The sequence below is a fragment of the Hylaeus volcanicus genome, chromosome 3, assembly GCF_026283585.1.
Source record: "Hylaeus volcanicus isolate JK05 chromosome 3, UHH_iyHylVolc1.0_haploid, whole genome shotgun sequence".
NCBI classification, from domain to species: domain Eukaryota; kingdom Metazoa; phylum Arthropoda; class Insecta; order Hymenoptera; family Colletidae; genus Hylaeus; species Hylaeus volcanicus.
Window position 1 is genome coordinate 25,483,698 of NC_071978.1, and position 27,062 is coordinate 25,510,759.

The following is a 27,062-nucleotide window of genomic DNA, read 5'->3' on the forward strand; positions in this document are numbered from 1 at the left end:
GCGTTGGTCACGTATTTAATACGTACATATTTCTTTTATGAAACCATTTTATCTCATTACAATGGGAGTGAACGAACGCTGTCAAGGATATCATAACTTTGTACTCTAAGCAGTCTAGTAACGGCTCGGTTATAATATACACCGAAAGACATACGCAAGCCTATCTGATTACCGACCACAATCGGATTTAGTCTGAAAGATTATAACTAGACTACGGGTTTTATGCATGTATGGTGTACGTTAATATATAAGAAATAAAATAAGATTAAAATATTAATATTTCACTTTGTATAAGAGGATTATATTCTACGTAACTTTAACATATGTCCTTTATATTCATGTACATTGACATCAAATCCACAGTCTAATTATAACGCCAATAATGTAGCGAATGCATGTATGGGACGAACTCGTACTACCTTTTAAATATTTATTTCTTGCTAATCCTTGACTCAGACACATGTCAGAAATATTAACAAATAAACGGGAACTGCTGACTGGCGATAGTCAGCGTTGTGTATATACATATGTACAATAAAAAGTGATTATTGTTTTTATTTTATAATCGATGTGCACCGAAAATTAGTCGATGTTTAACACAGTGCCAGTCGTGATCAGGTAATTCGGGAGACCAGCTATTTAAAGCTACGCGACATATCCGCACGGATATATTCAATTACACTCGCCAGTTTTAAATAACTGGTTAAGTAAAATCTTGCGGCACGCGAAGGAAAAGAGAAAGGAACGAAAAATAGTTCAAGTGCTGTGTAAGTGTGCGAATCTCCACCAAGACAAGATATGATAAGAACGAACGAAGTTCGATGATAGATAGGTGAGTTAACGATGGTACGGGCGTTTCGCGACAAGTAACTGAAACCGTACTTTGTCGAACGATTGTATACCGTTGCATAATTCCCCTTAGTATTACACTACTCGTACTTCAAACATGAATCGTATATCGTAATACGCGAAGCCTTACAAAACCATGAACGAACTAACTAGATTTTTATGTATCTTTAAAATCAAAGTATAAATGATGCGTTTGTTCGTTTTTCTGGTCTTGTTTGAATTTATTTAATTTTCTTTAATTTTAGGAGTTTAGCTTCTGGGGTCATTCGGGACCCCTCCTCGAACTTAAATTGTAGTAGATTTGGATTAGATGAATTTGTAAAGTATAATAATTTGGAAAGGTATTTTATATTACTAAAATGAAGTATAAATAAATTGGAAATGCGTAGAATCGATCGATATCGCAGAAGTTATTATGATTCTCGTAAATATTGATTTGTTTTTTTGATTTTTGTTTCTAATTGATAGAAAAAAAAAAACTACCAACGATTGTTCTACGTTATACGTTTGAATGTAATTCGTTTATTTTGTAGCATTACCATTGAGCTCCTGTACATTTAATCGGCACAATGGCTGCGACAATGATTGCGTTAGCTGTATCCACGCTGTACATTGTGCTCACAAGTCTCATAGCTTATTGGATGAGAAGATATGTGACATATTACGTACGGGATCCGTTCGTAAGGTCCCTATTTTTAGAAGGCATTGCTACCGGCGAACTTTGCGGAGCATGCTTTGAACTCATAATAAGTAAGTTTACCATCATACAATACGCCAAACTTTTGATCGTATTCGATGGTGATTCAATTTAGATAAACCTTTTTCTTACGAAGTTTCTGTTCCAATAAAATTCTGCTCACCTGTAACACCAAGTATCAGGTCATTTAAATGTATAAATTTATACAGGATTGGACACTTTATACGAATAATTATCTAACGAATAAAAAAACATGGCCACCATGAAACTACATTAAAACACAGCCGCTAGGGGCCTGCACTAATCGTTTGTTTGTTTGTTTGTTTATTAAATTAAAGTGCGTACGTTCGTAGAAGTACTTTGCACTACTACGTGCTGCACTCTTTTTACATTTCCTCTTCTAAATGTTTTACATTAATATTTCTTAGTCTTTATTCTTACTGGCTGATTTTATAAGTGACTTCTAATTGTTCTGTCGTAATGCGTTAAGTAATAAACAATTCCTATATTTTATTATTTGCCGCATCATAGGAATTCGGGTGAACCGATACTGTATTAGTCCTTGCCAAGGACTCCTTGGCACCTTACCGAGTTAAACTATTGTTTCTTGCAAAGTACACTCATCGATAACAGAAAATATCGCGAAAAAATACCGTGTAAATCGAGAGTGTATACACTCTCGAAAATATATTTATATATTTTTGACAAAAACAGCGTGTTTTTTTTTTTACTGTTACAAATATAACGTTGAACCTTAGTTGCAGACAACTGGGGTGTTTCCATGTACGGGTTATATTTGTTTGTACTGACGATTTGGTGGTCCATGAATTGGGACGACGCAACCGCGTGTCCTTATACTCACCTCGAGGATGTTGTCGAGGGAAAGAAATCTGTTCGAGACGCTTTCCTTTTAATATGGGCTGAACTTGTCGGCGGCCTTGCTGTTTTTAGATATGTACAGTTACTTTGGGCACTGGAGATTGTCTCCACGCACAAAAACAAAGCGTTCGAAGACTGCACTACCGACCTCCAAGTAAGAGCGACATTTGCTAACAGTCGGTAAAGTACCTTTTTTCTTTTTTTCTTATCGTGGGGAAGGTGCCATATCTTGTCATATCTTTTTTGTATTACCATCTGCGTGTATGTAATTATTCTTTTTTTTCCAATTGTTAAGGTACCAGTAATATTTGGAGCGTTTGTCGAGTGTTTAGCGACGTGCGTATACAGGGTGGTTTCGCGCGGTTTGAGCGAGATAAATTCAAAGTTTAGCATTATCATCGATTCCTTTATCGGAACCAGTCTGGTTATCGCAGGTTAGTTCATTTACACTACATTCAATTAACGTTAGTATTAACTTATATCAATACGGTAATTATTTAGAAGTATGTCCTCCTCATTTCGATGGCCTTGAATCATTATATGCAAATATCTCGGAAAGTAAGGCCGAGCGGCGGTAATATACATATACATATTGGAAAAAGTTGTTCAGAATGATGACCTTGACAACATATTTCAAGGCCATCGAAATCGGTGAGGAGGACATACTTCTAAATAATTACCATCAATACTTTGTATTATTCATTTATACTAATACTTTTATTAAATCATTACCATTCCTCGATAACAGATAAGAATGCTCGTAAACGTCCTTATCGATCACTCTATTTTCAGCTTTTGATTATTCCGGCGGCTACTTTAATCCCGCGCTGGCAACCTCCTTGAAATACGGATGTTTGGGAACATCTTTTATGGAGCACGTGATAGTGTATTGGGTGGGCGCATGTGCTGGTTCTATTGCCTCTTTACGAGTTTACAGACATCCGCTCATCCAACGTTACATGGAACAGTACAAAGAGAAGACACTTTAAGCCACAGACGTCGGGCTATTACACCTCGAGTGTTTCATGGTTTCGTCTCGTTCGATCTTCTTTTCTGTTTTATTACCGTTTTATTTTCCGTTTTATTTAACATACGTGTTTCCTTTTCGCGTGAACTCCGTACAGAGTCGCGTGCAAGATTCTAACACGATCGAACCTTCCAGATTGTTACAAAAGCTACGTTTGCGCACAAGGCGAGTCCGTGGATTGTCAAACCTCGAATGTTGTTCATTGGCGTGTAATTAACGTTCGGTTAAATTTACGATTAATAGTACAAGATTGCGAGTTCAAATTAGCGTGTAATACGTAACAGTTAACGGTGTACATAGTGTATCATAATTGTATAATAGAATAAAAAATTTACGAGTAATTTTTACGACCGATCGAATTTTTTTTTAGGTAAAATTCGAGGGCAAGGTCTGCGACTTTTTGTAAGTTGTCCTGGAAATCTTTATATTTCTTCTTAAACTTAATAACGTTTTATGTTTATTCGTGTATTATAATCACATTTGTACATTTGTTTTTAAGACTTATCAAACATATCACGCGTATATAAACGATTAACAGATATAAAACATAAATAAAAAACGATGAAACATCGTGTAATAGCAAGGTACGAAGTAGAAATAGAAGTGTAAATCTCCATCGTAGAAAAATGTGTATGAATGTAATATTCATACAAAGAATTCCGTTTTGGACGATAAATCGTATTGAATTGCTTCGTTCTTATACATTTCGATAGTCTGCAACAGAGAAACGTTCGTTAAATATATTCTATTGTTTAAATAATATAACTTACCCGGTACACTCGTCGCGAGCTTAATATTAGGGAGAAAAGGAAACAATTACTTTCAAAGGAAAAATTAACAAATTTTACCGAGTCAATTTCGCCGTCCAGCCCAGCCACTTGCTTCTCGTGGCTGACTTTCAGCTTTTCCTTTTCACGGCCTTGTTTGATCTGCACGTTTTTCCTTTCCTGCATAAACTTCTTCGTGTTCTGCTCCTTCTTTTCGCGGATTCGACGGTCCTTGTCACCTTTTGACTTTAGCGCCTTGTCGTTCATTACCTCTTTGGCCGTCTCTACGGATATTTTCACTTGATTCGCGTTCATTTCTTTGATATCTCTGAAATTGAGACACAAAATCATATTATTTATAGGTTTTTCAGGTTTAAGGGGACATTTCACTGTGAACGCACAAAAAAAAACCATATTTCCAATAATTTTTTTCTCAGGAACTATTGCATAAAATTGAATAAATGTTCTTTCCCCTTAAAGGTATGATTAAGGAAAGTAAATAAAAAAAAATTTTTTTTTTTTGGTAAAAAATATTTCGTCATTTATTTACAAAATAATATGCATATGTGCAAAAAAGAAAGTCACCCGCTGGCGTAGGTGATTTTGGCTCTCCTGGTAATCTGAAACAGAAGATCGGAAAAGTTTATTAAACTATGTCGTCACACCTATGGTCGGAACCACCACTTATTTATTTCATCGAAAATAAACAAAATGGCAGCGCTTCTTGTGAAAGAGAGAAAAAAAAAAACACTTTTTCTGTACCGTAAATCGGTTGAAATTGTAAGTAAAAATCAAAATATCAACTACTTGGAGGTTCCGACGATAGGTGTGACGACATAGTTTAATAAACTTTTTCGATTTTCTGTTTCAGATTACCAGGAGAGCCAGAATCACCTGCGCCAGCGGGTAACTTTCTTTTTTGCACGTATGCATATTATTTTGTAAATAAATGACGAAATATTTTTTACCAAAAAGAAAATTTTTTTTATTTACTTTCCTTAATCATACTTTTAAGGGGAAAAAAACATTCATTCAATTTTATGCAATAGTTCCTGAGAACAAAATTATTGAAAATATACTTTTTTTTTTGTGCGTTCACAGTGAAATGCCCCCTTAAACAGCCCCATAAATAAAGCGTTAATTAAAAGGGACGATATTCGATGTACCCTTCGAAGGACTAATTTTATCAAATCAACCTGTCCACGTACTTATCGTGTTTCGCTTGCAATTGCTTAACCTGTCCAGCCTGGACAACTTCGATTAATTTTTTGAACTCCTCCCTAGCAGTCTCCGTATGTGTCTTCAGCAACTCCCATTCCTCTTTCCTCTGCTTCTCCACCATGGCCGACCACTGCGCGGTCTGCTCGCTGATAACTTTCTTCACATTGGCATCCTGGATTAACGCGCTTTTGCTGTGAAAACCACGAGATACGTCATTGTCAACCTCGTATTACCCACGATAAACAACAGAATTAATTTTCCCCAGGGCAATGGCAACGTTTCGATTACGTACTCTTTTCCTTTTACCAATTTATCGATGGCGGAGCAATGATTCTTCTGCATCGTTTGCCGTTCTTTCAGGTGCTTCTTCCTCATCGTGTCCAATTCCTTTTGCTGCTTTTTCCCGAGCTTGAAGGTTTTCTCCTTGCGTAGCGAGTCGATTGTGATCGGTTCCGGTTTGTACTCCTCTTCGATCGAAAGCAGAAATTGAAAGAAACGTTGGCTCGTTCGGATTAAAATTAATTAAAATTGAAACTATGACGGCCGAGGGAAGTTTTTATCACTGAATCGACGTTTTCCGTCCCTTGGCCGTCGCAAACGAGATTCTTCTTAAGTCTTGTACCCTTTTTAGCCTCCTCCTCTTTCTTCTTCTTGGCCTCAGCTTTCGCGTCGGTTTGCTCGATCCCGAGCCCTTTCATCGTCTCGGCTTGCTTCTCCGCTCCTTTGCCGAATGCGCCCGGATCGGACAGCATAGCCATAAAGTCTGCAAGCCGAGGTTTACCAGCTCGAATCGCAGTCATAGCCGATACACTTCTATTTTTGCCCGACTAAACCGCTTCAGATATTACCTTCGAATCCATCGGGCACGTAAATCTTCAGCTCGATGTTGCAGAACAACATCGGCAGTGCCATGGGGAAATTCGCCTCGGTTTTTAGCGAAATATGTCTGTAGCCAGCCTGAAGACCGTCCAGCGGTAAAATTCGTTGACCCAATAGTTTGCCACTCTCCTCGTATACGCCTGTGTAAACGATGGATAATGATAAACATCCTGGCAGTTCTGTCACAGTGGTTTTTCTTTGGGATGCTAAGTCGGTTGAATTATAATGTCGAGCGGAAATTAAGATAAGAATTACAGTGTGGAGGGTTGGAGGATGTGGGGGTAATTAAACCGAAAGCATTTGTTTATTCGATGCTTTGATTATTGAATATTATTATTCCGAATATGTACTGTGGGATAGTTATGTTAATTAACGATGATATTTTCCTTATGATAGTTTCATTCATCGTTTTTACTGTGATCTGTTTTTATTTATTTATTTAATGCAATTAAAACTTCTTTATAGAGATTACTTTGCTAATGACCTATTGTTTGTTGATGAAACTCATTCTTAGACTGAGAAGTAAGTCATAAAATAGTATTCATTGATATTAAGCTACATGTGTGATCGTTTTTGAAAATTTGAAGAGTGAGCGTGAGAATGGATACGTATAGAAATGTTACCGCTCACTAAGCCGCTCTTTGAGCGGTATCTAGTGGCGCCATCGGTGGGGAAACGCCCAAGTTTGTAGTCGAAATAGTTCACACTATTGCTACTAGATGGCGCAATCAACGAAAAGGTCGGTAATTGTTGCTGCATTTACAAATCTGATGCGGATAAACGTTTAAATAGTACGTTCAGATGATAGATTGTAGTTTTATGAGGCAATCAATCGTACTAGTTGTGTATTTACGAAAAAAATAAAGAAAAATTGACTGAAACTATCGGTGGCGCCATCTTATAGGAACCATGGGAACTATCTTGGCTACAAAGTTGGGCGTTTTCCCGCCGATGGCGGCACTAGTATTAAAAATTGTATTAGTATTAGCCAACCTGTCTGTTCATTACTCACCCTTTCTACTTGCACCAATACTACCGAAGGTGCTACCGTATTACGTATTTGAATTGGTTCTAAATAATTATAATTACCAAGTCTAAGCACAGCCAAGTCTGGTAACACAACTTTTCGAAAGAGGAACGGCTCCTCGTTGTAAACTGGATTCAAACCGTTCGCAGGAACCATTCGTGTCCTAAATTCCTTTTTAATAGTGTCTGCTGGCAGACCGTACATATCTACTTCGACGTAGGTGCCCACTTTCTTGTCAGATAAGAATTGGCCTGCTATCACCTGGAAAACAGACGAAAATCGTTAATAATTAAATTTTAAATAGCTTCAGAATAGGTTGTACAAATCGATCGAACCATAAGTATGAAGAGTGAAAATTAAAACAGAGACATACTATATGCATAATAATTTAAAGTATTATTATTTGCATAGATATACTTACTCGAACGGAACACTGTGCAGTGATGACACCATCCACGTCTTCGGAGAACGGATCGAAGATCTTGTCTGGCCTCCTCATGAATTCCGGTTTCAATAAATATCCAGTCGTGGCGTTGAATTCGAACTTTCCTTGGTTCAATTGCATAGGCAAGTCTGGCGTTTGGAAATTCAATGCCACCATCTGACAGCCTGCGTTCCAGAAGACCTACTTCACCGAAAAGACAAAATTATTTCGTAAGTCAATCAGGGCACCTGAATTCATCCCTTGGGTTAGAGCGACTCACCTGAGGCATGTAGTTTGAAGAATCGGCCCGTGTGCCTTTGGGATAGATTCGACTCATTTGACGTTTGTTGTAATTAACAAATTCCACGGCATTCGTTTTCAGATAATTAAGTGCGGCGGTCTCCGAGAACGAGGACATGTTGTGGTAGATGTTTTTCTCTGCAATAAAAATAGTATAATGCGGAGAAAAATATCAAACCACTTTGTGACCCTTTATCTTTTTTTGCTTAAATAAATTTTATTCTCGGAAAATATCACTGAACTTATGCGACCAAATCAATAGAAATTGGACGAATGTAGCTCGAACAACCCCTCTAAACCACCCTCTATCCTGTCTTTATATTATTATGAAAAAGGCTGTATTTTACATACTCTCTGCCGTTTCGAAGCTCTGGAATTTCACTGGTTGTGCATAATTAATCATGGAGGATAGCCAAGGATGGCACGCCATTGTGCTACCAGTGTACTGAATTGGTGGTGCTTCTCCTTCAGCGCCTCCTTCACCTGGTGCGCCTCCCTCAGCTGGCGGAGGTGCTTCAGGTGGTACTTCTTCCTAAAACGTCACGACGTTAATGAAAACGGAAACGATATAAAAATTAGCGACGAAGATGTAGAGTTGTCAGTAACGAAATATCTCGAAAACGAAAAGAAATTTTGTTTATATCTCTGAATAGCAGTTAAATTAAAATTTAAAATCACTCTTAAGTGTATGTTGTTCTACTCGGTTTGAATAAAATGAAATTGTACATGCAAGAATGAATTCTTAATCATTTTTCCGATTGCAGTTTCTCTACCACTGGTTTTAACGAAGCTGAAAATTGCAAAGCACTCCCGAGATTCTGATAACAAACATAATCGTAACGTTAAACCTTGGGTGGTGCTGGAGGAGCGTTTGGATCTTCAACCACTTCATCCTTCGCCTCGAATTGCCCGGAGCGGAATAACTCGAGCTCGACTTTCTCCACCTCTGGTTTCAGCCTCTTATTCTTGATTAGTATCTTGCGTTTCAGTGCGCTCGGGGGTGGAAGCGGATGTCCAGGCTCGAGCTGTACCAATTTACTTATGATTACAGAATAAACGTGTTTCTCGCTAGTTTATCGTTAGTTGGTAAACACAACGTTATTCGTTCCATAGTTCGGACGCTCTACTTTGATTATAAAACAATTTTAATCAAACAAATTTTGCACACTTTTATTTTTTTGTTTTTATTATTACATGATTAAAAGAGATATCGAAGTGTTACATACTGGGTAGTCTTTGAGCGGTTCCTTCAGCAATAAATCGCCCAATATTTCGTCGCAGTATTTGGCTAATTTGTATTGCTGTTTGAGGCAGCAGTGGTTCTCGAAACTCAAAATTATAGGGTACTCCGAGGTGACGAACGCAGTGTCTCTTAGGGCGTAAATAACGTCTTTGAAAAGAATGTCGGTGCACATGGCTTTACCGTGAGTTATTATTGGTTCTTCGTCTTCTCCCTTTCCGTCCCAGCAGTCGAGCTCCACACACCTGAAACGTAATAATCTAATTACCAGGGGTGCCTATCTTGTTTCGTTCACTACTTCAAATTCTATTTTGTTGTTGAAAGCAAAAGAACGATATGAAATTCTAACGTGCGAGGAATCGTTTATATTTATTGTTTAAAGAGTAGAATGGGACATTTATATATGATTACCTGCAGCCAGCTAGCAGAACTTGTCTATACATTTCGACAGTACTTTTGCCACCGATTTGTCTACCACTTAGATACGTGTTGTGGCTCGAGTTGATATAGTAATGGGCGAGGGGTTGATCCATATCCATACATTCCTCCAGTTTATCCAAGAATACGGGTGCATTTTCATCCGACATCAAATAACGAATGAACCCGTCCTTGGTTAAAGATTCTGAACGTAATACATTACATGATTATGTTAGGATTTCATTTCGTACTCTGTTATTTTTAATTACGTGATGAATAGAAAGTTCAAAAATTTGAATGTTTACTTGAAATCAACTTACTCGCAGCTTTCATTTTCTCATCCTCCTCGTAATCGTTGATTATTTCCGTGCATCGTTTCTCGTCATAAAGAGGATACAAGATTTCGTTCAGTCTAGGATCCCTCTGTTTCTCGTTCATGAATTGCACCAGCTGAGCCAGAGTAATCGACTCTGAGTGTCCTTTCGTGCTGGAACGTATCATTATTACAATAACTGCTGTTCGAAAGGGGTAGACGATTTGAAGACGCTTTAAGTATCAACACTATGCGGACTTACATTGATTGGAATAATTCTTCGATGTCATTTCGAGGACAAATTTTAAAGTATAAGGTTTTGAATTTGTCGAACGTGAAATCTTTCGGCTCAATTTTGTCGCTCTAGAATCGAAAGAAATTTATATATTTTTATACAAAACCAAATAGCTGTTCTAATATTTTCACCGAATATTCAAGTTACTTTTCTAATTCCTTGCTTTTCATATTAAAGGGTTACATCTGTCTAGAAGCCTGAATCAAATTTAGAAGTTCACGAATTGTTGATGAAAAGGGTATGAGCGCTATAGTGCTGCTAAATTTTAATAAAAAAATATTTCTAGCTTCATCTATAGCCCGATGGAAAAAAATGGACGAAGTCTGGAAATCTTACTTTTCCGCTAGGTAAGCCTAAGTCAGAAAGACACTGATACACGAGTTTCTCAGTTTTTCCAGAGGCAAAAGTTTTGGATATAACTTTCACCGGCACTTTTCCTTTGGGATCCACTTGAAAACTCAATCTCATCCAACTGGTCAAGAAACAAACATATTCTGATTTACAATTCAAAACTTATATTCTTTTTTATATAGTTTATATCATAAAATTTGAAAGCTTCATATTGTAATTTAAAATTTACTGACTACAACGCTGAAATCCGCTACATTGTAACCTAACCAGACTCGTGCAACTTTGTTATTATATAATACATACTGTTTCATCAGCTGGATCGTCGGGCATACATTCGAAGCTTTGGTGTTGTGCGTGATTAATCGCAAACCAGCTTGCCAATCCTGAGGCAGTCGGATACATTGTTCAAGAATTTTTCTTTGGGTCAAAGGACTGTTGATATACCGATCTTTTTCATTATTATTATTACCTTAGCGGTTTGTGCGTCGGCACAAATAATGTGTTGATAGTGGATGTTCGTGTAATCGATGCCTGAACATATGGTTAGACTCTTTTCGTCTACCTGCTCCATCGTCCCGTGTTTACCCACTTTGTTGCACAGCTTTGGATCCTAGGCAATTTAATATATATTACTTGACAGGATATTCTAAGATATTTAGTACATATTATTTGACCTTGATGGAGGGGAACCGATCAACGTCAACCATGAGTCCTAACTTAGACCATGTTGATATTTTTTATTGAAAATTGGAAAAAATATTGTACGAAGTGCGTAGGTACTTAAAATGTACGTGCAGAAGACTTATATTAGACATTTAGTATTATCGAAACGTGGCGCTTCGCCCTAAAGAATCTTGGAAAAGGCTAATGACCCGAAGCACCTTGCCGAAAGGACACAGGATTAAACTAATTATTATAACGTTTACCTTTGGTGTGCCACCGTAACGAATGTCGCTCACTTGGGCCAATTCTATTACATCGCCATCCTGTTCATAAAATAAATCGATCACGACCTTCGATTTGTAATTTAATCAAGAAACATCTACAGTGAGCAATTTTAATATTTGAACGTTCCACAATATTTACTTTATAGTTTTACCATAAGACTCGTCTACAAAATTATAAAGCGACAAATGTTCCAGAGTGTTCAAATGTTAAATTTACAATAACACAAACAGTTTTCCTATCAATTTCTATCGGTTCTACAGGTAAATTTCAAGGTTTCGATTATCAATACCTTGCCTTCGCTTTTCCAATATATAAAAAACCCATACTCGTCGACTTTGAACATGCAACTTGGCTCGAATTCCGTCGTTTCCTTGTCTTCGAACCATCGATCGAACACTGAGCCATTTCTCAGCAGCTCCGGCACCTCGATTCGCCAATTGAACTCGAACTTCTTGGTCATGTTCCCCCAGTTTTCGCCCCGTCGGTGTACCTCGATTAGACGACTTGAAGTGAACTTGGGGTCGCATGAGACTCAAGTGACCGGACTCTGCCGCGAAACTCAGTCCCGTGACATAGGGTAACGCAATTAGTCAAATCCAATTTAACCTATGAGGATTCGTTGCGATCCAGTAGGGTTCGTCGCGTTACAGTTCTCTTCAGCTTATGTAACTTCACATGCTGGCAAAAGGTAAATCGAAGACTCACCCAAACCGGAGTTTCCGAAAGGGTGTACTTAATTAGAAAAATAGACAAGATGAAGAAGATGGAGGTAGAAATAAATAGTCAGAGTTCCAATGGTCCCAATCGGTATTTAATTAGTCCTTAAATTAGCGATTCAGCTAAACCTATCGAAAGGCATCGATTCCTAAATATTATAAACGGGCTAAAAAAATATATTTACAAACGACAGCGAGAATGTAATAATTTATTACAAGACTAATGCGCTCGTGGCGTTCGCATTGCTAACACAATTTGGTTTCCTTCAGCGGTGTTTCGCTGTCTTTCCGATTTCACACGCGACTTATCATCTTTGCTATCGGCGATTATTGTATCACGCGCCCAGTCACGTTGCAGTTAACAAGCTTACCCGGTCACTCTTCGTTCCATTTCGTCGCTTCGATCGTTGCTACTTATTCGATAAACTGTATAAGTGCGATATAACTGTTAACATTTGTACTCGTTTCTACTTAACGTTGTCTATATGGTACAGCGATTGTTAATTGCAGTGCGTTCGAATAAGTCTCTTCTACTTTCAATCGGTGCGATTTACATTATGATGTAACGTCGATGTACAGGTTGTACGTATGGACGATGACGAGACGAAGTACGCTACATTTATGTTACATAACAAGAATGAATAACAACAATAATTGTTCGCCTTGGAAAACTCGCTTCAACATTTTAGAAAATTGAAAAAGTTGAGGTTTAATCAATTTTAATGCACGTGGTGTACGCGTGAGGGATGATGAGTTGAAAAATGCTACACTAATGTTACATAATAAGAACGAATAACAACAATAACTGTAGTCTTTTTGAATACTTGACCTAAAGTTTTCTACAACGCGAAAAACTGAGGTTTCGTCAGTTTCTCTGCGTCGTTCTTGTTTTCCTTTCCTAAATTAACCGAATTTCGACGAATTGGAAGAATTCGAATTCGAAAATGTTGAACGTCTTATTCTTCGCAATTTAATCACGTGGTTATGGCGACACACTCTGTGTAATGCGAGATATCGAGTGATCTTCTTCGCTCTCCTGTGTCATGTCTGAGGTTTTGGCAAAAGAATACTGGTGTTGAGCTGCATGGGGCTGCTCGTGTCATGTGGCAGGTCCTTAATTGCTTCGTCCTCGTAATTATGTATAGGCTCGATGCAATATTCTTGGCCGCAAATCTTGCACGCCTCGAAGTGCGGCTTGATGGAATTTCGTAATTTCTGGAAGGTAAAATTTCGGGTTACAAACAAAGGATTGGTGAAGATCGTAAGTAATTAAAAAAGTTGGGTTTGGTTGTATTTACAAGTGCAATGTTTTGCTACTTCGATTCGAAAGGAGTTTCGTTCTGTAGTTGCATGTTTAAAATTTAAAAAAATTAGTGATCGAAAACGAAACTTCTGTTTTCGTTATTATTTAATTCCATTATTGTCATTTTTTTTATTTAAAGACGATAATGTCGAATTAGGTGGTGCATCCTGTATATAGAAATTCAAAGGCGTTGGTGATGAATTGTCGGAGTCCGTGAGCGATGGCCTCTAATCAGTAGCGCGTACGAGGGTCAACGTTATCATTATCATACCTCTGCGCAAGTATTCCCGTTGGCTTTGACGAACTCGTAGATAGCAAAAGCTGGGATGCAAATGAGGGAAAGAGAAGATATCCCCCAGCCTATCGCCTCTGCCCACCACGGGTACTCGTACTCGCCGTTGTGGTAGGTCGGTGGTTCATAATCAATTAAGCTGAACACCCACACGGCCTGAAACAGTCGATGATTTATGCTGTTGTACCGTCCGACCAACATTTATTAGTGACGCACTGTCAAATCGTTGCTACCGATAAGGACATTATTGCGTAGACGAATTTCCTTGAATTGATTTCGAGTAAATTGAAAAATTAACCAAAGTACAAGCTCTAGCATTCTCACGTCTATCTTTGACTCCTTACCATGATTAGGAGAGGCGCAGCGATGAGCCAACAGAACCGGAAATACGCAGAAGGCACTCGTCCGGTCATTTCCTTCACATTGTTGCAGAGTCGTCGCACACCGTAACACCAGGATATAGCGATCACCTCGAAAAAGGCTAGAAACATGATCGATATCGAGGCTGCGTAGTGGTCTATCAATTGGAAGAAGTAAATGCCACCCTGCAAGTAAATGGTATCGTAAAAGTAGTCTGCTTTCCACCTGACCAATATTATTGGAAAATTAAAAGATAGCACAAGAAAATTGTTTTGTAACACGATTTTTTATTTGTTTAGATTTTAGTGCAAAGATATCTCCACTGTATTGTACATATCAGTAAGAGTTCTTTTACCTGTGTGATGTTGGGTAGACCAAAGAGAAACGATATGACGCATACTAGAAGTACTAGCATTTCGTGGCACACGAGATGACGCTTCACCCACTTTGGGAAGCCATCTTGTATCGACGTTACAACCACCTCCACTATCGCAAACTGGAATTTAAGAAAGAAAATCAATGAATTTTAATATTTTGAACATTCGGATATCAGACTTCTTATTTTAATTTATTAAACCTCCTATAGTATTACTAATAACGAAGAAAAAGTGAAACATGAGTTGTTCGCCTACCTGGCTGTTCAACGAAAGGCAGACTAGCATAAAGAAAAATAACACGGCCCACAGTTGCGATGCTGGCATCTTGGCTAGCGCTTGCGGGTAAACGACGAATACCAGGCCAGGTCCTTGAACGGAAATTATGATTTGTCTATAAAATTGCAGGAGAAGTTAATCCGACGATTTATCGAGGTAGGGAATGTTTTGTCATTTGGCCCACGAAGAAGCCAGGTGTAATGCTCGTGCAAAAACACTAAAGTGTCTCACTCAAAGGACACGTATTATACTTGGAAGTCTCAGTTTAGTATCAGCCATGAAAAATCGTGAAATATTAAAATGTCGTAACGTACCATCTGTCAGAACTGCCTCGACAGACATATTCTGTTCCAGGGCGATGTTACCGATGGTGGCAAACGAGAATATTCCAACCAGCAGGCTGCTGAACGCGTTTATAAGCGAAACCGCAACGCTATCCACTAGGATGGTGTTGTGGAACTTGTTATAACTCGCGAAACATATCATCGAGCCGAACGCTATGCCAACGGAATTGAAGATTTGGGCAGCAGCGTTGATCCATACCTAGACACGACAGAACAGTCCCAACGGGGAACATAAGTCTCATCGTTTCTGAATAAATTGTAGCGATCGTGTCTTATCCCTTGTCGATATTTAAAAAATGAAATATCGGAGTTGCTAGCAATAATTAACATTTGTTGAATTTCTAATCGAGATTTAAAATCTGAAGGAGCAAGTCACCTTTGCGTCGCCTAGTAACTCCCATCGAGGATGAAAGAAGAACTGCAGACCCTTTTCAGCACCTTCCAGAGTGAGAGACCTCGCGAGGAAGACGACGATAAGGATGAAAGGTAGGGTCGCAGTGATGTATCTGACCTGGGCAGATGACTTTATAGACTTCCAGACGGAGAAGTACACTAGGATCCACGCTGTAATTAAACACGCAACTAGTTCCCATCTCAGTGCTCCAGACTCTTCGATTCCTTTGCTGATCTGGAGTACCTTGTTGCTGTGTCACCAAAAGAAAAAGGCATCACGATTAGAAATTGACGTAGCAAGTGCACTCGAACAGTTTTACGCTCTTCTTCGGCAAACTTTTACCTTCAGCAGTAATAATTACAAGAATCTTTAGTAATAATAATTACTCGAAAAATTCTTCTGAAGGTGTCCTTGAAGCGTTAGGACGAGTTCGATTGTCAGTGATGCTGTAGGTGGGCAACCAGCAACCTAACGTGTTCCACGAGTTGTCACAGTCGGACCAAGGTTGCTTTGCTCTGAACGCGGCAAAGAAATAATATATAGCGTAGGCTATTATCACATTATGGTAGGTTGACATCAAAAACGATATTACCACCGACGACAAGCCAGCTCCTGTTTGAACAAACAAAATCGAATCACTTTCATCTCCGGGGACAGGCGACGGGTTTCTGACATGCTTGACCAAACACAGAGAGCTGGTTATACTGATTGCAGCGTTATAAAAAAAAACCGTTATACAAACATACTTTCGCAAGTCCTTCTCTGTATCAAAGTAGCAAATCGGATAAAAGGTTTGAGAAAGTTTAGGATTGAACTTTAATTTCTACTTCGATACATGTTTTAATTAAAAGTAAAGCGTAGTTTCAAAGTAGAAATTCATATGTACATTTTTTTTTTTTTTTTTTTTTTTTGGTGTATTTAGAGCGTTATTTTGTAGAATGAAGAGCATTATAAGAAATTATTGTTTTACATAAATCTAATTCATAGGGTACCTTTGAACAAGGGACAAATTTGACCGAGAGCACCAATCGGTCCTCGTCGAGTGAATTGTCCAATACTAAGTTCCATGTACAACAGTGGCACTCCACAGACGAAGAGAATTAAGAAGTAAGGTATCAAGAACACACCTGAAAATTATAAACGAAGACATCATATTTGATTTCATATTTGTCGAAAAATTCAAGAATAGTTTTATGTCAATCCTTCACGAGTTTATTATAGTACAACTGTATTAATGTAATTGTACTAATATAATCATCATTATACGAGGTCAGAACAATCCACATCCAAACACTGTTATTCTCCACCAATTCTGATATATTTCCATAGGGATATATAACGAGATTAAAAATCGTTTGCATGGAAACTCTTTCACAATTTAACTAAATGGGAAATTTAATGAATAATGTTTGTTAAAATTTGCAATTGAAAAGTACATTTCAGTTCAATTTATTATTCAAACCAGTAATAGAGTATGAAATCCAATCCCTATTACGGATTGCTAAATTGCAGAGGTACTCGTAATTTGTTATTTTATTTTCGAAACCTTTGACACGCGCCGAAGCCCAAGCGCCCCCCTTCTAGCCTCTTCACGTTCAAGCCTACTTGCTCGATGAATAAAAACCGTCGTTACTAAATCTGTCTGTAATATGGATTTATTAAAGGTTGCATTAAACACGACTCGTACGTAATAGTACTCAACGTTAATCGTCATTCTGTGGGCAGTAACAAGGTCACTGGATGTAACTCTTTATTCGCAATAAGCGATGATCGCCGTCCCGTGGACTACGACTTAATTTGGGCATAACCATTTAGTCCGACCAAATTGTAGAAATATATTCACGCTCCACTCAAAATATCGTAAACACATTTCTTTTACTTTCCGTTATTACACGCTCTTCTTCATACTCGGTAGCTTCATTCAAAATTCATTGGCAATTTTCTAGATTAATCGTTCAGGAAACGTTATTTTCATTTTTTCAACATTATAACAAAATTTTACTCGTTACTTTAATCAACATTTTGCCAAGAAATACTAGTTTATGCGAGTACTAATTCGCTGCAGAAATTCGATCACGATTCTCAGATATTGCGACGATTATTGTTTCCGGTTGTGACACTGAAATAATTCGTGCCGCGTCGGTGAGCCTCACGCGTATGTTAATTAATTCCACGAATGACGAACCGCGCTAGTCGAACAAATCAGACAGCATCCTCTGATTTGACTTCGTAATGCACGATATAACACGATTACCGAAATGATCGTTTCTATGCATGCGGTACCCCAATAATGATATCTTCTGCGTCCCTATTTGTAATCTCCCTCAACGCTGACCAGCGATGGCATCAACTTCAATGCAAATTTGCGAGCTCAACAATCTTGATAGATTCAGTACCAAAGGTATTCTGTACATAATTCTCAACAATCTATGCTCGACAAATTAAACAAAAAGCCTCAATTTCAACTGAATAATTAGAAGTGCTAGAAAATACTCTCTAAAACGATTGAAAACCACCGCATGAGAAGGCCTAGGAGCGCTTTGTTATTGAAAAGAGAGCGGTAATTTATGGCGCCGAAATCAGATCATGCCACCCGCTCGGGGTTTTCCGGTTGGCCAATTCAAACGAACGGTTGGTCGAAATGATACTCCACCGATTATTTCCACCGGTGTCATTGAAATCATTTACGATCTGCGCTGGTGTAGCTACGTTCCGGCAAGGTCATGTATCAAGTTCCGCGAGCAGATTGCGCCACGTCCGGACTCTGTCGAGATGCTTTCAGACTTTGAAAATTAGCGGCAACACGATACGCACTTGTGTTACGGCCTGGCGAACAGAGAGAGAACGTCTGCCCTTGCTCTCGATGTACAGGGTGTAACCCCTTTTTCTAGGGCTAACTGGACTTAACTGGACCAAACACCTGACTCACACAATGTTTTAATTTATTTTCTTCAAAATATATCTTCTACAAAATCTATCTTACGAAATATATGTTCAGTACTGTTATCCAAATGCTTCGAGTATCGGAGCTACATAATTCCCGTCTATTTTTCGAAAATCTAGCTCGTTTTTCGCGTTAGCGGCTCGCGATACAAAGAATAAACACGTACTCTTATCACTGGCACACTAATCGTGCCAGACGTATGTATGTCACAGCAGCGATGTAGCACGTACAAATTTGTTTTGAACGAACATCTGTTGAAAGTGGTCTGGTAAAAAGACGTTCACTAGCTGAGACGTGTTCTCTTATATGGTTGCGAGAAAATCTGTAGATCGCAAATAAGATATCTTTGTTCCATAGATTGCAAGAGCGTGATCTTCGTGGGAGTGTTTAGTTACCGCTGTGTGCGTGGCGCTAAACGTTTCTAACTTTGTGGAAATCAACTCCAATTAAGAAGGGAAGTCTTTTGTTGAAGTGCCTCTCGTATAAGTTATACGACTTTTGTATGTTTTACCAAAAGTGGAATTAATATCGTACTGATACTCTGATATCGAATATTAATAAAACATCGTTTTTATATTAGGTTTTGATAACTATGTGAAAGTATCAGTATTATTTTTATATCAGATCATTGTCAATAGTAGGCTCACACTTAGAAATAATTTTATCTGTCTATATAAATTATATATCGACACTCACCGCCGCCACTTTTGTAGCATAGATAGGGGAACCTCCAAACATTGCCAAGACCAACAGAGTAGCTGATACAAGCAAGGACAAATTGCACTTTGTTGGCCCAATGGGGTCGTCTGGGCTGTCTGTAGTCTCCAGGGTCTTCGGCATCTGCATCGTCGAAGCTGGTGCACACGGACAGGTCGTCCTCGAATGATCTGAAATCGGATGTGGGCCAGCTTTGAATGCGTGCACGTTGAATCGTCCGATGAACGCACAAAATTGCAGATTTTATGACGCAGCGGAACATCGATTATCCCAAATAATAGAGAAACGTGATATTCGGATAATTAACGTTTTCGGACCAATGAACAATTGCATTTCCAGAGAGGGAAGGATTATTCGAATTGTTCGATAGAGAATACGCTATCGTCGAAATTGAACAGAACACTTTAGAGGAAATTAGAAAAATTCGAAATAATATATGGTTGCTTTGACAGATAAGTTGGGACAGAGGGTGAACAATTTATTGGTTTCAAAGAATCATTTATCCAAAACTGAATTAATAGGTGTTTATACATTTGAAAATATAAATTTTAGTAGAATATTAACTGCAGTGGGAGTGAAAGAATTAAGAGAGATGTTTGAAGAATTGAAAACCGATATCGAAATAGTTAGGAAATTTCCTGCACAGTCCCTCGTCCAGTTTCCTTTCAATTCCTTGATCTGACCATTCCGCTATGCTGATGAAACCACCTGACACTTGTCAGAATCGAATTCAGAAGATTGCTATATTTTTTTCATCGTTAATCTCGAGTGATATTAACACGTTTCTTTGCTCGTTTCGCTGATCGTTACAAAACAGCTGAAACGCGCTACACATAAATTATATATTTAAAATACGTTCAATTTCCATAGGACACGGGATGAACAATATTATGCGAGTCATTGCATATTTATCGACTACTCGTCTGTCGATCTGAACAGCAACACGCCTTCTGTCATACGCGACAACCATAATGTTCGCTCGCGACGCGTTACACGAAACGTTCGCCGGAACATAAAACCGCGAAGCGTCGCTTTTCAGCTCGAGGACGTGTTTGATTTCTGTTTTTCGTGATTTTTACATGTTCCTACGTTGGCGAAATTTGCGACTAACCAAGAGTTGTGAAATCAGAAGCTTTGCTTTGGGGGAAAGGAGCTCAAATATGTAATAATATATAACTGAATATTTGTTTACCGATTCTTTACATCCATGCAATAATTGTAATACACATATATTTATTAAATATTTTATCTTTCCTAGCCCTCTGTGATTCCCTCTTTCCTAGCCCTCTGTGATTCCCTCTTTCCTTTAGAGTTGCCCTTGGAAACTTGTTACCTTTAATCATAGAAGCCCAAAAATTTCGGATCAGACTTATCGCGTTGATTTATCGAAATCGTTAAGAATGACGTTGAAAAATTCACCGTGCCCCGTCTGCCTGATAAACGTTACCAAGAGAAGAGAAGAGAAAATCGGCGCCGTAAGTCGCCCTTATTATGATTAACGATCGTGGGAAACTGGAGGGTACAAACGAAGCGACGAAGGACCTTGACACTCGGTTTATATAAGCAGCGACGTACGTAGAATAATTTTTACGAGTTTATCGCGTCCCCATGGTTTGCGACACGGCAGATGCAAAAAGGATGTCGCGCTATGACGGCGAGAGTTATGGCAATTGACGGGGCCGGCTAATAAACACGGCACACCTGTGTAAATTCCTGGATATTTCACAATTCAGAAACAATGGGTAATGGACAAGCGTGCGGTAGGACAACGATAGTAAATTATCTACCATCGATGCGTCATTATTAAATTTCGGAAACCGATACTCCATGGTCGCTCAGGTATATGTATCAGAAAAGTCCGATGCAGATGTCTTGGAAGAGATACGTATTTTTAGCTGAATTTTATTTGTTTGTATTCATTGGAATTTTGGAATTTACTCTGAGAAAGGCTATAGTAAACTCCATATTCATAAAGAATATTTTATTTCATATGCTTATAGTAAGAGTAATCAAACTTGAGAATTATAGATCACCAGGTATTTCCTTCTAAAAGTGTTGAAACGCATAATTTGAATTAAATTGTTAACTTACTTTGAGAATGTCTTTAATAAATCATGAGAACTATTTGGATGAGATATGATTTTGTGTTGACGATAAATTCGTAAATCATTTATTTTCGAGTTTTTGCTACATGAAATTGTCATTATTTGTTGACGCAGAAGCGAGATCGTCAATAAACAACTAAATAGATAAAATTAAGCTCTCCATGGTCCAATGAATACTCTTCTCGTAACACGTTATCGGTGATAACCTGCAATAAATTTATCGGAATTGTCTCTTTGAAGATATATGTAATACTAACGATAATAGTAATTACGCCTTTCTTGGTGATATCTTCGTGCGAAATTACAGAAAAAACATGTATGAGAAGGATTTCTATTTAACGACGAGCAATCAATTAAACGATTCTGCGAAATTTAACTGTGAAATATTATTACCTATATTTAAAAAAAATTTTCCTACAAAAGTAATCACTACCACAAACAAAAGTAAGGAAATTCTCAATAATGCAGAGTACACTTTATGAATTTAAATCTAAATCTCAGAAACAATCGACTACGATAATAATTTCCAGCAAAATTAAAAACGAAGAAATTTCCTCTACAAAAGTGTCACGTGTTGCTTCCACGCAGCGATAATAATAATCCCAAGCGGAGCCGTCTAAATGCAGAGGATTACAACAGGTGATTAAACGAGGTGTTCCAAGCGGAATTCATTAACGCGTCGTATAGAAACATCGAATGTGGAGCAGCGATTACGGTCCTTTAAACGGTCCCGCTACGATTTCAATGGAAGAAGCGGGGCAGCTACAACAATATACCGCATGAACACCTACTTGTAACAAAAGTATGGTCTTACATTGTACACCTATTATCCACTTACGTCTCTGGGACAATACGCTGGAATTGCAGTCCCTGGATGACGAGACCACGCTTCGCAAGCAGTTCGGACGTATGCGGCATCTCTTGTCACCGAAATCGTGACTTAGACAAGCATAACAGCTTGGCTTCCACTCTCGCCGTGTTTTAAACAATTGCGACCGAGATGAGGATGTTCCACCCGTTTGTCAAATTTCACTAAACTCCAGCTAACTGTATTTACGTCGCGCTCTTGGCGAATACTGCTCGTCGTTATTAGTCTGTGGACTAAATTACACAATATTTTCGCACTGTGATGATATTTTTGAGAAGTTAATTTTTTTACCACACTGCTATCAAGACGCTAAAAATAACGTCGAAAGTATCCCAAAAATATCTTTGGGAGAATATCTCAAGAATGTCTGGACTTGGCGTAAAAATAGTTATTACTCGAAATAGAGATAAGGACATTTTCTATAGAAAACGTATTATATGTTTTCTTTGTATAGACAGTGACGTAACGTGAAGAGCGATTTAGAGCACTAGCGGTCGAAACAACTTGAACTCAAAGCTAAACCGATCGAGATTTCGTCGTCGAGAATCTTTCCTAGTCGCGTTTCACGAGTGATTTGAACGAGAACGGTTGGAATTCTTATTTTTATGCAACCAGATGACGAAACCAAGTGTTCGCTACTTTGCCGTTGTTTGATCTCCTCGTTAGACTGCATTTGCAAGGCATGTGATAAACGTGAAATCTGAACGTCGATCTTGAACATTTGATGAAAATATGCTCCATGCACAGCGGTCTTATCACCTAAAGCAAAACGCCCTCAGGACAGACGCCCTCGTGAACCAATGAATTTAAAAAAAAAAAAAAAAACGAAGCATTATCTAAAGTATGCCTCCTAACGCGCTTAACAGAAGTCTCAACCAAGGATTACCATATTCCCCACCTGTCCGAGTTTGGTCACATGCGAAAGCACACAACAACAACAATCAATCATCTCCAACTACCGTCGCCAATTACCCATTATCTCCGAGCAACATCTCGTTCGATAAGCCACCTAACATTCGCGATAACACCTATCTTATCCCCTAGCCCTCGCCATCTTCCAACCAACCTCCTTCATCCACCGAGCCGATCCTTCCATCAATCCGCCGATCCTCGATTCTCGATACTCTCCTAAGCTCCGAACGAGCGTAAAGACATCTAACGAAACCGCAGATGCTCCCCAAGGCGAAGAGGATCCGAGGAACATGATTCATAGCCCGCTCCTTCCGACGCCTCGCGTCGAAACGCGCACGTTAGGTAATGTGGCTCACTTACGGCGGCGGATGTACCATGTTAAGCAGCTCCGACGGCGATGTGGGAACTCTACGTATCGTGAGCTTCCGGCCGTCGGAAGAGCCCATGCCGATCGATGCCAGAGACCGTATGGAGACGGAATCGGGGAACGCCCGGACGTGGGATTGCCCGTTCCCGTCGGCGAAGACAATCGACGCCCAGCTGGCGGCTGGCGGATGGTACTGGTGCTGATGGTCGTCCATCGTCGGATTAGACTTGACGGATCTCACGCTGGAGCAACGATGGCGTCCACCGTGAGGATCGATCCCTCTGGCGAACCTCAGCACACCTTGGGGGTTGTCGCGGCTGGATGTCAGTCTAGGCTCGAATTGGCCAAGCTGGTCGTTGAATTTGTATTGCTGCAGTCGATAGGATTTCTCGTGGATGCTGCCGCTGCTGTCGTGTCGAGGGATGCTGCCTCTTTTCAAACCGTTGCAGCTGGCTGACGCGATCGCGATCTTGCGACCAGGCTCGACGGCGGACAGCAAACGACCCCGTTCCTCGGAAGGTGTGTCCGAGTCGGCGTCGTGATGGTGTTGCTGCTGATAGTGCCTGTGTCCTGGACTGGTCGACTCAGGATTCACCTCGTCGGACGCGTCCTCCTCCTCTGGCATCGTGCTCATCTTGCGCACGCAGCTGCTCTGCTTGCCGATCACGCTCTGGAGACGGCCGCTGTTGCCGTGCGGGTTCGTCTTCGCTGGGATCGCGTTGTCCCTGTCGTCGGCGTCGACGCTGTTGTTGCTGCCCGTGGCATTCATGATGGCATAGCGATCTAGCGACAGAGACGAGAGAGAACCGTGAGCGTGGCGAGAGAGAGAGGGGGCCAGATCGGGAAGACGGAGAAAGAGAGAGGGAGGAATTCACGCGGAATGCTTGAACGGACTTCCGGTTGTTTCGAACGACGCGAAGGAGCGCGGATATTTCCCTGATTCGAGCGGAGAGGCTCGTGAGAAACGTCTACGTGACCTTGGTTTTTGGAGAAGTGTGCGCAAAATGGTATAATTAGAAATTAAAAGGGAAATGCAATATTTATATGTGAACTGTAGGGGTAAATAACAATTAATAAATAAATAACTACAGGTAAATAACAATTATGGTTAATAGTATGTTTGGAAAAAAAGTTATCATTTTAGAAACGAAAGTTATTTATGAATCAGATTAATATATTTTGAAGTAGATTATATTTTATTACAGGGATGGCGAACCTTATCGTGATCGAGTGTCAAACGTTCATTTGAAAATATCGATAAATATAAAATATGATGACTTGGCATATCGACATAGATATGCTAGTAATATAAACGTGCATTTCAAATAGATAATCGTTTTGAAAAATCGCTGCATGTCACGTACCGTAAAATCAATTTTATTCAGAATTCAACTCCGAAACAAATCCTATCGCGTGTCCTAGCTTTGCCACGGACTAGTAGGTCCCGGACAGTCTTTACCGTAATTTCTGGGGCATACCGAGCCGCAGCTCCAACTACCAACGGAGGTAGCAGCATGAATTTTACTTTCCACGAAAGATACAAACACGAGAAGATAGCCTGGGGTCCACCAGATCTGCGTCACGGTAGGGTCAATCCTCTTTCTCTCTCTCTCCGTTCCTATCGCGCGAATCGTTGCTTTTCAGCGACGATGTCATTGATAAACACCTCGATTGCAACGCGAACGCGTTTACAGTTATCCGCGGAGACGCTACATAGGTGTAATAAAAGAGTGCGCCGAGATAAAGCGGCATCGAGAATGCCGGTCGAGGTAACGTTGAACAGTGACCTATAAAAACCGATGTTCTCATCATTCGACGAAATTGAGACACGTACGAGCTGAATAAAAACATCGGTTCCGAGGCGATAGAATGAATCATTCGGAGTCAAATCGAACGTGAGCCTCTATCTGCGCGATGGGAACGTGGACACGACGACTATATGAGCACAAGATCCACACAACACAGCGAATAACTGGACGCGTCTCGCGTTTCCGTTACGCAGCACAAGATTTCGGCGGTCGTCGAAGGTATTTCGCGTGGAATGAGATTCCTTCCTCGAAAGTATGACATATTCGAGTATAGTTGACGAGATGGACCTACTTCGAGAAGGATTCGGAGTGGGTCCAGCGCTGTGAGCCACGAGGCGACGTATCGGTTAATAGCCGATATTATCTAATAATACGTTAGTGTAGCAACACTTTCTCAACGCGATTCTACTCGATGAAGGTTTCTCATTCTCCGTACGCGTGGTACCAGTGTTAGATCACGTGTTACCAAGAATTAAGTACCTGTCAGATCGAAGAGGATCCCGCGCGAGCCGATCGCATTCCAACGAAGTCACTCAGACCCATCGATGCTTGCAGGGCTGATAACAGGGCTGATAACTGGACCACGCCACGGTCCACGTGGATCCCTGACGTTCGTGATTAACGAATGCCAGCGGTTGGTGTTTTGGGAACCGCCACGGTGACCGGAACGGTACGTCGCTGCGTCTGCACGCGATTGCGATACGTCGTCGTCGCGTCGCGACGGCGTTGTGTACGCCGATCGCACGTCACCAGCAGTGACACACACGCACGCCTATCGCGTTTTTTTCGATCGGCAGCGCCTTCACACGGCCGTCACTGGCACCAGTGATACCAGTATCGTTGGGACTCGGACCTGACGCGCCTGACTCGGTGAACGTCGTGGATACTCGCGAGGCCGGTGCCCCTGCCGCACTGTCCCACTCTGCGTTTATTATGTTTGCCGAATACACCGCTGATTTGCTAGATCGTTACTCGGTTATCTTCAGGATTAGATTGAGGGTTGATGCGGTAGTAGTTCGGATAATAGAGGCCCACTAATAGAGACCTCCACGACTCGATCATGGTTTAGATGCATCTATGTAAATAAAATTTAGATGCACATATGTAAAACAGAAAATAAATTATAGCCGAGGCTTGTAGTATCAAAACTAAATTCTAGAAATAGCGTATTACAAAAGGATTATTTCAATATTTAAACGGGTTGCGTCGAGATCGTGGTCTCGACGTATCGCGTTACAGTAGAGTTGCCCGTGCCTGAACATAGACGACCCATTCTACTGCGGTGTCTGGCGTGCCAGTAGAAGAAGCGCGGATGCCCAATAACATAAATGGAACTTGGCTTTTATGAAGTAGTCTTCGATAAAGTAATTTTCAACAATCACTGCAATCCGTTTTAGCGGTTCTTAGAATTTCTATAATAAATAAAATATGAATTGGATATAATTATTTCGAACGTATTCGAAATATGGATGGATAAGTATTGGAAATTTTGGAAATCTACAACTATAATCCAACTGCAATAACAACGATGATGATAATGATGAATAATTTCATTAATAGTAAAACTGTTGATTTTTTTTATAATAATTTAATAATACCATGAAGTAATAGTAATAATGAACAGTTAAATAAATAAAATTAACGA

At 39.7% G+C, this 27,062-nt stretch overlaps 3 protein-coding genes across 5 annotated transcripts; 1 reads left to right on the forward strand and 2 right to left on the reverse strand.

The window, feature by feature from the left end:
- The first annotated feature begins 431 nt into the window (after positions 1-431).
- Positions 432-3,799, forward strand: LOC128874124 (aquaporin-11). Its single transcript, XM_054118477.1, has 5 exons — positions 432-832; positions 1,383-1,599; positions 2,305-2,579; positions 2,721-2,859; positions 3,218-3,799. Exons 2-5 carry the CDS (start codon positions 1,419-1,421, stop codon positions 3,412-3,414), a joined length of 792 nt encoding a protein of 263 aa, XP_053974452.1. The 5' UTR covers positions 432-832; positions 1,383-1,418; the 3' UTR covers positions 3,415-3,799.
- A 97-nt stretch (positions 3,800-3,896) lies between these two features.
- Positions 3,897-12,181, reverse strand: LOC128874119 (1-phosphatidylinositol 4,5-bisphosphate phosphodiesterase-like). Of its 2 annotated transcripts, XM_054118469.1 has the most exons (20): positions 11,924-12,181; positions 11,613-11,672; positions 11,156-11,296; positions 10,990-11,069; positions 10,672-10,807; positions 10,303-10,403; positions 10,048-10,214; positions 9,722-9,932; positions 9,297-9,555; positions 8,919-9,095; positions 8,422-8,602; positions 8,051-8,208; positions 7,768-7,971; positions 7,409-7,607; positions 6,289-6,459; positions 6,063-6,203; positions 5,733-5,907; positions 5,428-5,631; positions 4,301-4,547; positions 3,897-4,166 (listed from the first exon to the last, which is right to left on the reverse strand). In XM_054118469.1, exons 1-20 carry the CDS (start codon positions 12,092-12,094, stop codon positions 4,098-4,100), a joined length of 3,252 nt encoding a protein of 1,083 aa, XP_053974444.1. In that variant the 5' UTR covers positions 12,095-12,181; the 3' UTR covers positions 3,897-4,097. The 2 variants fall into 2 exon arrangements, with proteins under 2 accessions (XP_053974444.1, XP_053974443.1); XM_054118468.1 differs by having other exon boundaries at positions 3,897-4,547.
- A 242-nt stretch (positions 12,182-12,423) lies between these two features.
- Positions 12,424-26,181, reverse strand: LOC128874120 (sodium- and chloride-dependent GABA transporter ine-like). 2 transcript variants are annotated; one of them, XM_054118470.1, is made up of 12 exons: positions 25,898-26,181; positions 23,603-24,392; positions 19,337-19,527; positions 16,689-16,823; positions 16,083-16,308; positions 15,679-15,946; positions 15,273-15,501; positions 14,938-15,050; positions 14,661-14,801; positions 14,290-14,490; positions 13,925-14,101; positions 12,424-13,565 (listed from the first exon to the last, which is right to left on the reverse strand). In XM_054118470.1, the coding sequence occupies exons 2-12, from the start codon at positions 24,376-24,378 to the stop codon at positions 13,392-13,394; spliced, it is 2,631 nt and encodes an 876-aa protein (XP_053974445.1). In that variant the 5' UTR covers positions 24,379-24,392; positions 25,898-26,181; the 3' UTR covers positions 12,424-13,391. The 2 variants fall into 2 exon arrangements, with proteins under 2 accessions (XP_053974445.1, XP_053974446.1); XM_054118471.1 differs by lacking the exons at positions 23,603-24,392; positions 25,898-26,181 and adding an exon at positions 22,301-23,379.
- Positions 26,182-27,062: the final 881 nt, after the last annotated feature.